Source organism: Pristiophorus japonicus, chromosome 9 (genome assembly GCF_044704955.1).
Source record: "Pristiophorus japonicus isolate sPriJap1 chromosome 9, sPriJap1.hap1, whole genome shotgun sequence".
Classification (NCBI taxonomy): domain Eukaryota; kingdom Metazoa; phylum Chordata; class Chondrichthyes; family Pristiophoridae; genus Pristiophorus; species Pristiophorus japonicus.
In genome coordinates this window covers 146949254-146963774 of record NC_091985.1, presented here as the reverse complement: position 1 = coordinate 146963774, position 14521 = coordinate 146949254, and the positions used below count along the sequence as shown (strand labels likewise).

At 46.8% G+C, this 14521-nt stretch overlaps 1 protein-coding gene across 6 annotated transcripts in view; it reads left to right on the top strand.

Moving 5' to 3' along the window:
* Nucleotides 1–14521, top strand: part of esr1 (estrogen receptor 1) — a 408574-nt gene that overhangs the window by 29801 nt on the left and 364252 nt on the right. Inside the window, exon 3 of one of the 6 annotated variants that reach the window (XM_070889922.1) lies at nt 5461–5466. The exons of the other annotated variants lie outside the window; for them this stretch is intronic. Within the exon in view, the coding sequence (XP_070746023.1) occupies nt 5461–5466 (6 nt within the window). The remainder of the gene's footprint in view (nt 1–5460; nt 5467–14521) is intronic. 6 annotated transcript variants of the gene reach the window in all.

The window sequence follows — 14521 nt, the reverse complement described above, 5'->3', positions numbered from 1 at the left end:
TCATGTCCTTCCTATAATACGGCGACCAGAACTGCAGGCAGTACTCCAGCTGTGGCCTAACCAAAGTATTATACAATTTAAGCATAACCTCCCTGCTCTTATATTCTCTGCCTCGGCCAATAAAGGCAAGCATTCCGTATGCATTCTTAACCACCTTATCCACCTGGCCTGCTACTTTCAGGGATCTGTGGACAAGCACTCCAAGGTCCCTTTGTTCATCTACACTATTAAGTGGCCTACCGGTTAATGTGTATATCCTTTCCTTATTAGCTCTCCCAAAGTGCATCACCTCACACTTCTCTGAATTAAATTCCATTTGCCACTGCTCTGCCCACCTGACCAGTAGATTGATATCCTCCTGCAGCCCGTGACTTTCATCTTCATTATCAACCCCACAGCCAATTTTAGTGTCGTCTGCAAACTTTTTAATCATACTCCCTGTATTCAAATCTAAATTGTTGATCTATACCACAAAAAGCAAGGGACCCAGTACTGAGCCCTGTGGAACCCCACTGGAAACATCCTTCCAGTCACAAAAACATCCATCAATCATTACCCTTTGTTTCCTACCTTCAAGCCAATTTTGGATCCAACTTGCCACTTTGCCCAGGATCCCATGGGCTTTAACCTTCATGACCAATCTACAATGTGGGACCTTATCAAAAGCCTTGCTAAAGTCCATATATACTACATCGTACGCACTACCCTCATCGACCCTCTTTTTTACCTCCTCAAAAAATTCAATCAGGTTAGTCAAACACGATCTTCCCTTAACAAATCCGTGCTGACTGTCCCTAATTAATCCTTGCCTTTCCAAATGTAGATTTATCCTGTCTTTCAGCATTTTTTCCAATAATTTTCCCACCACTGACGTTAGGCTGACAGCCTTGTAATTACTTGGCCTATCCCTTTCTCCCTTCTTAAACAAAGGTACTACATTAGCAGTCCTCCAATCCTCCGGCACCATGCCCAGATCCAAAGAGGACTGAAAAATGATGTTCAAGGCCTCTGCTATTTCCTCTTTTACTTCACTCAACAGCCTGGGATGCATTTAATCCGGGCCTGGGGACTTATCTACTTTCAAAGCTGCTAAACCCCTTAATACTTCCTCTCTCACTATATTTATTTCATCCAGAATATCACACTCCTCCTCGATAACAGTATCTGCATTGCCCCTTTCCTTTGTGAAAACAGATGCAAAGTATTCGTTAAGAACCCTCCCATCATCTTCTGCCTCCACACAAAGATTGCCCTCATGGTCTCTAATAGGCCCTACCCTTTCCTTAGATACCCTCTTACTCTTAATATATTTATAGAACATCTTAGGGTTTTCTTTCTTTTAACTGGCCAAGAATTTCTCATGCTCTCTCTTAGCATTCCTAATATCCTTTTTAATTTTGCCTCTTAACTTTCTATATTACTCGAAAGATTCTATAGTATTTAGCCATTGGTATATGATATAAGCGTCCCTTTTTTTCTTAATCCTCCCCTGTAAGTCCCTGGACATCCAGGGGGCTCTAGAATGATTTTTCCCAGCCTTTTTCTTTAAGGGCACATGTTTGGCCTGAGCCTTCCGGATCTCCTCCTTAAATGGCTCCCACTGTTCCGACACCGATTTACCCACAAGTAGCTGTTTCCAGTCCACTATGGCCAAATCACTCCTTAACTTAGCAAAATTAGCTTTTTCCTAATTCGGAACTTTTATTCCAGGCCTATCCTTGTCCTTATCCATAACCAACTTGCATCTGACTGAATTATGGTCACTGGCACCCAAGTGCTCTCCCACTAATACCCCTTCAACCTGCCCAGCTTCATTCCCAAAACTAAATCCAAGACCGCCCCCTCTTGTATTGGGTTTGCTACATACTAAAAAAGTTCTCTTGAATGCATTTCAAGAATTCCGCACTCTCTATACCCTTCACACTAAATTTGTCCCAATCAATATTTGGATAAAATCCCCTACTATTACTACCCTATGGTTTTTGGACTTCACAGCAATTTGCCTACATATTTGCTCCTCTATCTCCCTCCCACTGTTTGGGGGTCTATAATACATGCCCAGCAGTGTGATCACCCCTTTTTCATTTTTCAATTTGACCCATGAGGCCTCATTTGATGATCCCTCTAACCTATCATCCCTGCTCAACGCTGTAATATTTTCTTTAATCAGTACCGCAACCCCCTCCCCCACCTTTTTGTCCCCCTCTCTATCTTGTCTAAAAATCCTGTAGCCAGGAATATTGATCTGCCAAACCTGCCCCTCTTTCAGCCATGTTTTTCTAATGGCTATAATGTCGTATTCCCAAGTGCTCTTAGCTCATCTGTCTTATTCGCTATACTCCTTGCATTAAAGTATATACCATTTAGCACAGGAAGACCTCTTTGCTTACTACTTACTAGCCCTGTTTCCATTGTCTTACAGATTTGCTTTCTAGATTCTTGCTATCCAATTTCTGCTTTACTTCCTTCCCTTTTGAATTTGTTCTCAGGTTCCCAACGCACTGCCAAGCTAGTTTAAACTCTCCCCAAAAGCACAAGCAAAATTCCCCGCGAGGATTTTGGTCCCGGTGCTGTTGAGGTGCAATCCGTCCAGTTTGTACAGGTCCCATCTCCCCCAGAAATGGTCCCAATGCCTCAAGGATTTAAAGCCCTCCCTCCTACACCAAACTTTCCAGCCACGTGTTCATCCTCTCTATCCTTCTATTCTTATACTCATTAGCACTTGGCAACGGTAGTAACCCGGAGATTACTACCTTTGAGGTCCTACCCTTTAATTTTATTCCTAGCTCCCTAAATTCTTCCGTAAGACCTCATCCCTCATTTTACCTGTCGTTGGTCCCAATATGGACCACGGCCTCTAGCTGTTTACCCCCCGCCCCCCACCCCCCCAGGATGCCCTGCGTCCGCTCTGTGACATCCTTGACCCTGACACCTGGGAGGCACAAAACCATTCGGGAGTCACGACTACGGCCGCAGTAACGCCTGTCTGTTCCCCTAACGATAGAATCCCCTATCACTACGGCTCTTTTGTTCTTCGTCCCTCCCCCTGTACAGCTGAGCCGCCCGTGGTGCCTTGGAATTGGCTCTGGCTGCACTCCCCAGAGACACCATCGTCCTGACCGATACTCAGAAGTGAATATCGGTTTGAAAGCGAGATGGACTCACGGGGGGACTCCTGCGCCACCTGCCTAACACACTTACTACGTCTAGTGGTCACTCATTTCCCCTCTACCTGCACACCTTTAAGCTGCAGGGTAACCACCTCCTGAAACGTGCTATTCACGGAGCTCTCAGCCTCGCAAATACACCGTATTGACTCCACCCGCTGCTCAAACTCCGAAACGTGGAGCTCGAGCAGTTGAAGCTGGAGACACCTCCTGCACACATGGTTGTCTCTGCTGCATGAAGTTTCAAGGACTTCCCATATGCCACAGGATGTGCACTCCATGGAACTGAGCTGCACTGCCATGCCTCTAGTTAGACTTGTCTAGTTTAAAATCCACTTCAAAAGAAATAAGAGATATTTACCAACTCACCTCACCGACCTCTGTGACCTCCCGAACTCACTGACCTCTGTGGCCTCCGAACTCCCGATCTCTCGGTCTCCGAACTCCCGGCCTCTGAACTCCCGACCTCTGTGGCCTCCGAATTCCCGACCTCTCGGCCTCCAAACTCCCGGCCTCTTGGCCTCCGAACTCCTGACCTCCGAACTCCCGACCTCTGTGGCCTCTGAACTCCAAGCCTCCGAACTCCTGACTCGCCGACCTCACAGGGCCTACCGACTCGCCGAACTCCCGACTCAGTCGCCGACCTCCCGACTCGCCAAGGAGATGGGCTGCTGTTTATAAAAAAAATTGCCGATTCCCTCGTAGCCCGTTGGCGCTTTGAACGCAGAGTCCGTGCCACGATCGGTCAACCCGGCACTCTGCTTGAATGCTGGGTTATTGGCATGGAACTCCCGCTCCTCGGGGGTCCAGGTAGGACCCTTTTTTTGCTGCAGAGTTAGCAGCTTGGGCCCTTCCCTTTAATTCAGGGATGAGCCCCTTCTACACGGCAGCGTGACATGCCCCAATGCGTAGCGCTGCACCCTGCTCCTGAGGCGTCTGCCCTGCTTACTCCCCCCACCCCGAGAAAGGAAGTGGAGCTCTTGATTTAGCGCTCTACTTCCTTTCGGGGACGGTAACCCCAATTTCCCACGAGAGGCAAGACTTCAGAGCCTGGCGCAAAGTCTTGCACCTCGCGAGTGCTACGTATGTCTTTACATTCAGCAACGCAACTTGGCACAAAGAAGTAAGGGGTTAATTACTTCTTGGATATGAAAAACCTTGGGTGAGGGAGGTGGAGTCAGTCACCACAACACCACTTTCAGACTTGCTGTACACAAAAAAATTTTAATAGCAGCGATTTGAAAACGTTCTAATTGATTTAAAACTGGACATCATCCTATAACTGTAACCTCGTAATTCTTCAAATCTCTTTTTCCCCTTGTTTTTAACTCCTTTATTTAACTGTGGTATAGTGTATCCTGTAGATTTATATAACTTGCTACAATCAATTTCACTTTCAATAAAACATGACCCAATTAAAGTTACAGATATGATTTACCCAATTAAATGCATATGAATTCTGCCAAAGTAATTTTTAGCCTAAATGGGTCTAGATTACTCCTGTTTGATTTTTTTCCCCCGAACATCATCCTTGCAGGCACAACAGATTTCCAATTATGACCATTGCTGCCTTAAGCGACCGTGTAACTGTAAAGAACTTACATCCTTATGAAATGCAAATCAGTTAAAACAAGCACAAACGATTAGTCGATTGATAACATCACTATCGCTACCTTTCGTATTTCTGTGAAACATAATCCTATTGGGGAAGGCAGAATTTTAATTCATTCCTCTCATTTAAAAATAATAATAGATTTTCCTGGCTTTGTCTCATGTGCACAAGAATATTACTACAAATGCTTCAGATTAAATCCCATTTTGTTAATTAATTTATCCCTGTTTTATAGTTGAGAGGTTGTCAATACTCCTTATTCACTAAACTCTTTGGCAGTCAGTACATTCCAATCACAAGGTCAAAGGAGTACTGTCACTTTCCTGACGTTACCAGACGTAATCCAATACGTCCATGCTGAATTACTGTTTTAATTTCTTTAACAACAGAACAGAATGAACGAGACAAATCAGGACTACCTTAAATCACCCAGGCGCTAGGGGCACATTCTTAACCTGGACTTCATTAATGCCTTATATTTAACTAGGCTTTCTTGGATATCAACTATATCCAATATTTAACATATCAACTCCAATTATCTTATTTATATAACAATTATTCCCAATATACTTAAATTATTGATTCCCTGTTGTGGGTGATGAACTCATAAGTGCCAATGTCGCAAACTAGAGACTGTTCATGTAATATATATACCTAGTTGTCTGTAGTGGCCATCCACAGGAAACAGTATGGATAATTTGGCCAGACAATCAGGGTTAGAAATTCTTCTTGGATGGGGCTTATGCTATCGGCCGCCCGTTATACGCTTTGCTTGAAATTCAGTTGTATTGAAGGAAATGGAGCTAAATAACAGTTGGGAAGTGTAATGAGCGGCCAATTCGATACTGCCCGCTTTGCACAACTGCCCAAACTGAATTTCTAACCTCACGTGTCTGTAAACTCAGGTCAGTTATTAATTATTCCAATTCATTCCAATTCCAGACTCAGAAGGACTCAATATCTCAAAATGATACATGTATATATACATATGTAGAGGAAAACATGGACAAGATTAAGACAGCATACGCTGGAGCGGGGCATCTTGTGGCATGCCCCGTTGTTTTTTTTTACTCACAAAGTTGCTGGAAGTACAAGGGCATCTGGGACCTCGGTGAATAAAGGGACCAACAGTCTATCTCCTTAACCAATGAGGTTAACAGACTGAGAAATAATCAGGGAAGGGACTGAGAAGGACGGGGAATTAGAGTGAGTGAATTCAATGTCGATTCAGGTACAGAAAGAAAAATAAAGAGAGGGAAAGAAAGATTGGATTAAGAGAGGGAGAAAAAAGAGACAAGAAAAATAAGAAAAAAATTAAAATTTGACATTTTTAAAATCTCCTAAAACAATTCACAACCTGAAGGTATGAGACTCCACACTTATAACTTTTCACTTTTTGGCAAGAGAAGTGGTCATTAACAATTATCCCGTTGTTAATAGGGTACTTGCACTGTTGATTCGTGGTGAGTTTAATGGGCAGTTAATGTGCAAATGCTGCCACTTTATGAAACTCACGGGGAGGTTAAGGGCAAAATGTTGTTTTGTGAAGCGCACAGCACCCAGCAACTTATGGTGATTTGAGTTCACGGGGTATCTCTCCCTCGCCACAAGTTGCTGGCCGATTTGTGCATTAAAAACAGTGTGCATCGTTCAGACGCCATTATTTTTTCAGCAAAATCTGGGCCAATGATTAAAATGCTCATATTACTCCTCATAGCAACCACAAGGACTACAAAGGGTTAAGCTGCTTTATTTCTATGTAAAGGAAAGGGCTGGGACCAACTGCAGCATTGAGCTACAGAAAGCAGCATACATTTAAAGAGACCGTTCACTGAAAACAAAATACATTCTGTTTTTTCTCTCAATTCAGTTTTATCTGTCAATTTCTGATGTTTGCTGTGGGTTTTTAATTTCTCTTTTTTTTCCTAATTCTTGTGTTATTCTTTGCATGTAACTCCTTTACAGCCTCTGTCTGCTGTAAAAGGGCTGGCATTAACTTCTTGGCCTCCAGCACAATTTATTTTCTTCTCTGTTGGACAAACAGAGGGGTGTAATGACATGGAGTACAGTAGGATGGGGGCATTGGGAAACCAGGCGAGAATCCCAGTCCATTTCTTGGTTTTTGGTGCCTCTCTCACTGCTGGTCTCAACACTACAACCCCCATTCCTCCATAAAGACAATAGGGATATACAACAATATCCTACACTACACCACATAAGGGCAATCGGGATATATGACAAAATCCTATAATACCTCCACATAAGGGCAATAGAGATATATGAAAATATCCGACAGTATCTCCACATAAGGGTAATAGGGATATATGCTAATATCCTATATACACCCAACATTATTGATGACCATGACAGAACTCAAGACAATTGAGCATTTAAGTGTTTTAAGTTGAGTGTCTAATTGGGGACTGACCATCTCTAACTTAGATAAACCCATTAGATAGCAGATTCAGGAAATATGGGGGATCTGGGTAAATATATAGATGCGTACTTGGCAGGACATGACATACCATCTTTAAGAGTTAGTGATCTATGGTGGAAGATCCTTTGAGTGAATTAGTCCAAATCCTTAAAACCGACTTTCTGCAGCTCCGGAAGGAGGGTGGAACCAAAGATGCGGTACAACGATTGGTCTTCGTAGTCCGGGTTATATCCGAGGCTGTTCAGGGTCTCAGAAGAGAGTGTAAAAGATTGAAGGAATCAAATAAACAGCAACAAGAGTTAAAGGAAAAAGAAAAGAATGATAAATTGATGCGGAAACAGTTAGAAATGGAAGCATATGAGAATGAATTCCAGGAACTCACGGATAAGATTGTTGAGCAACAAGCAGCGGTAGCTTGCTCAAAGCCTTTGGAGTTTATGTCGCAAGCGACCATCTTGAAACTCGGAATGAGATGTTAAAGCTAGAGAAGGAATGTGAGATGTGTTCACAGGAATGCGGGATGAGAGTTGTAGGTTTGAGGCTAGCAGTTAGCGAGTTCATCATAAACCGAGAAAGGGAATGGGACTCTCGACTAGTTCCCCAGTACCCCTTCACCCTGTAGTCTATGCCATTACACCCCTCCCTTTCTCCAACAGGGAAGTAGCAAATAAATTGTGCAGGAGGACGAAAAGAGAGAAGTTAAAAGTCCACAGCAAGCATCAGAAATTAAAATTGTTGTGAGGAAAAATGGATAAAATGTAAAAGGCTACAGGATATCTTTTGTTTTCAATGTACTGTCTCCTTTAAAAGTCTGTGTCATGTTTGGTTTCCATTCCTGCAATGCTAACCCTTTTCTGTAAGCCTTAGTTTAGTTAGCATTAAGAATGTTACACATTTCAATCTTTGATTAACTGCACAAGAGAACCTTTTCTTCACAGTCATATTCAATTTTACTGTCATTTGGAAAGGCATGCTGAAGAAAGAACAAGAGAAAGATGACTAGTAATGCACGGGGTATTTGTAAGCACGTGCAGTTCTATAACCTTATATGGTGCAGGTGTTATTTTGAGATATTGAGTCCCTCTATTTTTGAGTCTGAACTGCATTGAGTAACCTGAGTGTACAGAGCGTAGGTAGGGTGGATCTTGACTTTGTGAAAAGGCATGGAGTTCGTTGCTGACCTGCTAACCCTTTGTCACCTGTTTGGTACTGTTGCGTGGGGTCAGGATCTATAGACTGAGCATCTGCTCAAATTATTAAATGATCAGTACTGGTTTTCTGTGGATGGCCACTGCAAACAAACAGTTGCATGTTTTACTACGTTAATGGCGCTATATAAATGCAAGTTGTTGTTGTTCTTGTGATGTGCACAGTCTCTATTTCACAACATGCAACTGTCCTGTAACAATTGGCACTTCTGAGTTAATCATCCATGACAGCACATCAATAATTTAAGTTCTACAAGGCATCAATGTTGAGTGTAATGAATGTAACCGGAGCTGTTGTGCTAAGTATCAGAGAATGTGAATACAGAAAGCCTTGTTAAATAGTTAATGAAGTCCATCTTAAGATTGTGCCCCTGAACTCTTGGCAGGTTTCAGGTAGTCCTGCTTTGTCTCATTCGTTTTGTTCTATTGTCAAAGAAATTACACAGTCAATTTATCTGGGATATATTGGATTAAGTTAGTTAATGAATAGCCATCAGGAAGCTGACAGCATCTTTGATTTTGTGATTGACTGTGCTCAAAAAGGGACCAGAAAAGTGCTGGAGGGTCTCCTGCCATCACTATGGCAACAACTGGACTCATCTTGTGATTGGACTGTATTGACTACCAAAGAATTAATAATATAAGGGATATTGAACACCTCTCAACTATGGAACAGAGATAAAAACATTTTAACAAATATTGGGGTTTAATCTTAAAAATTTATAGGTATGAAAGGAAAAATTATTTTCTGAAATGAAATGAACAAACTAAAATTCTGTCTTCCCTAACAGGGTTGTGTTTCAAGTTAACAGTTATGTTATCAACTGATTAATGGTTTCTGCTTGTTTTAACAGATTTGCATTTCTTAAGGGTGCAAGTTCTTTATAGTTATAAACTGCACCTGTAGTACTGTCGCTTAAGGTAAAGATTGGTAACATTTTGTGCCTTCACAGATTATTTTCTCCAGTGATTTGTACCGTTTTTTTGGCGTGCGCCACTTTTTTTGGCCTAAGTTTAAAAAAAATACAAGTTTTCCCAATCAATGTGTGCCAGCGTAACTCAGTTACGTTTTTTTCAGGTAAATTTTTTTTTTGCATCATAGAAACATAGAAACATAGAAAATAGGTGCAGGAGTAGGCCATTCGGCCCTTCAAGTCTGCACTGCCATTCAACAAGATCATGGCTGATCACCCACCCCAGCACCTCCCCCCCACGCCCCCTCCACACCCCCCCGACCCCCCCCCGCCTCCAGCCACAAGGACCACATCCAATTCCCTCCCGAACACATCCAATGAACTGGCATCAACAATTCTCCGCGGCAGGGAACCCCCACAGGCCAACAACTCCCCGAGTGAAGAAGTCTCTCCCAATCTCAGCCCCAAACAGCCCACCCCCCATCCCAAGAGCATGCCCCCTGCTGGCTCCAGACCTACCCAACACCGAGAATGCTCCCCCCACACCCAACCTGCCCCATCCCGTCAGAATCCTTCCCAAATGACGAACACCCCCGGATGTCGAGCCCCCAGCCCCAGCCACCCCGGAGCCACGCCCCCGCGACGCCAACCACACCACATCCACCAACCGCCATCTGCGCAGTCAACCCGTCCACCCCACTCTGAACACTCCTCGCACCGAGGCACAGAGCCCCCAGGCCCGCCCCTCCAACACACTTCGCCCCCCCCAGACCTTCGCTGCAATGTGGCCCCTCCTGTCCCCCGCCCTGGGTTTCTCCGCCCCCCCCCCCCACTCCACCACTCTCCCCTCCATCCCCTGCCCCCGTCAACTTCCCTCTGCCTCCCCGCACAGGCTCCCATCTTGGGGCGGTAACCTTCTGGGGCAGAGCATTTTAGCTCCCAGCGTGGAAGTCCTGCTCCCGCTGCAGAATTGGCCTTACCACCTCTCAATGGAAGCGGAGTGCAGTTACCCACACTCCACTTCCTTTGGGGGCAGTTACTGGTACGACTGGATGCTCCTGTGACAGTAGGAACTGGTGCTCTCCACTCTCTGTCCTGTGACAGTTGGAACTGGTGCTCTCCACTCTCTGTCCTGTGACAGTTGGAACTGGTGCTCTCCACTCTCTGTCCTGTGACAGTGGGAACTGGTGCTCTCCACTCTCCCGTCCTGTGACAGTTGGAACTGGTGCTCTCCACTCTCCCGTCCTGTGACAGTTGAAACTGATGCTCTCCACTCTCTGTCCTGTGACAGTTGGAACTGGTGCTCTCCACTCTCTGTCCTGTGACAGTTTGAACTGGTGCTCTCCACTCTCCCGTCCTGTGACAGTTTGAACTGGTGCTCTCCATTCTCCCGTCCTGTGACAGTTGGAACTGGTGCTCTCCACTCTCTGTCCTGTGACAGTTGGAACTGGTGCTCTCCACTCTCTGTCCTGTGACAGTTTGAACTGGTGCTCTCCACTCTCCCGTCCTGTGACAGTTGGAACTGGTGCTCTCCACTCTCTGTCCTGTGACAGTGGGAACTGGTGCTCTCCACTCTCTGTCCTGTGACAGTTTGAACTGGTGCTCTCCACTCTCTGTCCTGTGACAGTTTGAACTGGTGCTCTCCACTCTCTGTCCTGTGACAGTGGGAACTGGTGCTCTCCACTCTCTGTCCTGTGACAGTTTGAACTGGTGCTCTCCACTCTCTGTCCTGTGACAGTTTGAACTGGTGCTCTCCACTCTCTGTCCTGTGACAGTGGGAACTGGTGCTCTCCACTCTCTGTCCTGTGACAGTTTGAACTGGTGCTCTCCACTCTCTGTCCTGTGACAGTTTGAACTGATGCTCTCCACTCTCCCGTCCTGTGACAGTTGGAACTGGTGCTCTCCACTCTATGTCCTGTGACAGTTTGAACTGGTGCTCTCCACTCTCTGTCCTGTGACAGTTTGAACTGCTGCTCTCCACTCTCCCGTCCTGTGACAGTTTGAACTGGTGCTCTCCACTCTCCCATCCTGTGACAGTTTGAACTGGTGCTCTCCACTCTCCCGTCCTGTGACAGTTTGAACTGGTGCTCTCCACTCTCCCGTCCTGTGACAGTTGGAACTGATGCTCTCCACTCTCTGTCCTGTGACAGTTTGAACTGGTGCTCTCCACTCTCCCGTCCTGTGACAGTTTGAACTGGTGCTCTCCACTCTCCCGTCCTGTGACAGTTGGAACTGATGCTCTCCACTCTCTGTCCTGTGACAGTTTGAACTGGTGCTCTCCACTCTCTGTCCTGTGACAGTTTGAACTGGTGCTCTCCACTCTCTGTCCTGTGACAGTGGGAACTGGTGCTCTCCACTCTCCCGTCCTGTGACAGTTGGAACTGATGCTCTCCACTCTCTGTCCTGTGACAGTTTGAACTGGTGCTCTCCACTCTCTGTCCTGTGACAGTTTGAACTGGTGCTCTCCACTCTCCCGTCCTGTGACAGTGGGAACTGGTGCTCTCCACTCTCTGTCCTGTGACAGTTTGAACTGGTGCTCTCCACTCTCCCGTCCTGTGACAGTTTGAACTGGTGCTCTCCACTCTCCCGTCCTGTGACAGTTTGAACTGATGCTCTCCATTCTCCCGTCCTGTGACAGTTGGAACTGGTGCTCTCCACTCTCCCGTCCTGTGACAGTTGGAACTGGTGCTCTCCACTCTCTGTCCTGTGACAGTTTGAACTGGTGCTCTTCACTCTCTGTCCTGTGACAGTTTGAACTGGTGCTCTCCACTCTCCCGTCCTGTGACAGTTTGAACTGGTGCTCTCCACTCTCTGTCCTGTGACAGTTTCAACTGGTGCTCTCCACTCTCTGTCCTGTGACAGTTTGAACTGGTGCTCTCCACTCTCCCGTCCTGTGACAGTTTGAACTGGTGCTCTCCACTCTCCCATCCTGTGACAGTTTGAACTGGTGCTCTCCACTCTCCCGTCCTGTGACAGTTTGAACTGGTGCTCTCCACTCTCCCGTCCTGTGACAGTTGGAACTGATGCTCTCCACTCTCTGTCCTGTGACAGTTTGAACTGGTGCTCTCCACTCTCCCGTCCTGTGACAGTTTGAACTGGTGCTCTCCACTCTCCCGTCCTGTGACAGTTGGAACTGATGCTCTCCACTCTCTGTCCTGTGACAGTTTGAACTGGTGCTCTCCACTCTCTGTCCTGTGACAGTTTGAACTGGTGCTCTCCACTCTCTGTCCTGTGACAGTTTGAACTGGTGCTCTCCACTCTCCCGTCCTGTGACAGTGGGAACTGGTGCTCTCCACTCTCCCGTCCTGTGACAGTTTGAACTGGTGCTCTCCACTCTCCCGTCCTGTGACAGTTTGAACTGGTGCTCTCCACTCTCTGTCCTGTGACAGTTTGAACTGGTGCTCTCCACTCTCCCGTCCTGTGACAGTTGGAACTGGTGCTCTCCACTCTCCCGTCCTGTGACAGTTTGAACTGGTGCTCTCCACTCTCTGTCCTGTGACAGTTTGAACTGGTGCTCTCCACTCTCCCGTCCTGTGACAGTTTGAACTGGTGCTCTCCACTCTCTGTCCTGTGACAGTTTGAACTGGTGCTCTCCACTCTCTGTCCTGTGACAGTTTGAACTGGTGCTCTCCACTCTCCCGTCCTGTGACAGTTGGAACTGGTGCTCTCCACTCTCTGTCCTGTGACAGTTTGAACTGGTGCTCTCCACTCTCCCGTCCTGTGACAGTTTGAACTGGTGCTCTCCATTCTCCCGTCCTGTGACAGTTGGAACTGGTGCTCTCCACTCTCTGTCCTGTGACAGTTGGAACTGGTGCTCTCCACTCTCTGTCCTGTGACAGTTTGAACTGGTGCTCTCCACTCTCCCGTCCTGTGACAGTTGGAACTGGTGCTCTCCACTCTCTGTCCTGTGACAGTGGGAACTGGTGCTCTCCACTCTCTGTCCTGTGACAGTTTGAACTGGTGCTCTCCACTCTCTGTCCTGTGACAGTTTGAACTGGTGCTCTCCACTCTCTGTCCCGTGACAGTGGGAACTGGTGCTCTCCACTCTCTGTCCTGTGACAGTTTGAACTGGTGCTCTCCACTCTCTGTCCTGTGACAGTTTGAACTGGTGCTCTCCACTCTCTGTCCTGTGACAGTGGGAACTGGTGCTCTCCACTCTCTGTCCTGTGACAGTTTGAACTGGTGCTCTCCACTCTTTGTCCTGTGATAGTTTGAACTGATGCTCTCCACTCTCCCGTCCTGTGACAGTTGGAACTGGTGCTCTCCACTCTCTGTCCTGTGACAGTTTGAACTGGTGCTCTCCACTCTCTGTCCTGTGACAGTTTGAACTGCTGCTCTCCACTCTCCCGTCCTGTGACAGTTTGAACTGGTGCTCTCCACTCTCCCATCCTGTGACAGTTTGAACTGGTGCTCTCCACTCTCCCGTCCTGTGACAGTTTGAACTGGTGCTCTCCACTCTCCCGTCCTGTGACAGTTGGAACTGATGCTCTCCACTCTCTGTCCTGTGACAGTTTGAACTGGTGCTCTCCACTCTCCCGTCCTGTGACAGTTTGAACTGGTGCTCTCCACTCTCCCGTCCTGTGACAGTTGGAACTGATGCTCTCCACTCTCTGTCCTGTGACAGTTTGAACTGGTGCTCTCCACTCTCTGTCCTGTGACAGTTTGAACTGGTGCTCTCCACTCTCTGTCCTGTGACAGTGGGAACTGGTGCTCTCCACTCTCCCGTCCTGTGACAGTTGGAACTGATGCTCTCCACTCTCTGTCCTGTGACAGTTTGAACTGGTGCTCTCCACTCTCTGTCCTGTGACAGTTTGAACTGGTGCTCTCCACTCTCCCATCCTGTGACAGTGGGAACTGGTGCTCTCCACTCTCTGTCCTGTGACAGTTTGAACTGGTGCTCTCCACTCTCCCGTCCTGTGACAGTTTGAACTGGTGCTCTCCACTCTCCCGTCCTGTGACAGTTTGAACTGATGCTCTCCATTCTCCCGTCCTGTGACAGTTGGAACTGGTGCTCTCCACTCTCCCGTCCTGTGACAGTTGGAACTGGTGCTCTCCACTCTCTGTCCTGTGACAGTTTGAACTGGTGCTCTTCACTCTCTGTCCTGTGACAGTTTGAACTGGTGCTCTCCACTCTCCCGTCCTGTGACAGTTTGAACTGGTGCTCTCCACTCTCTGTCCTGTGA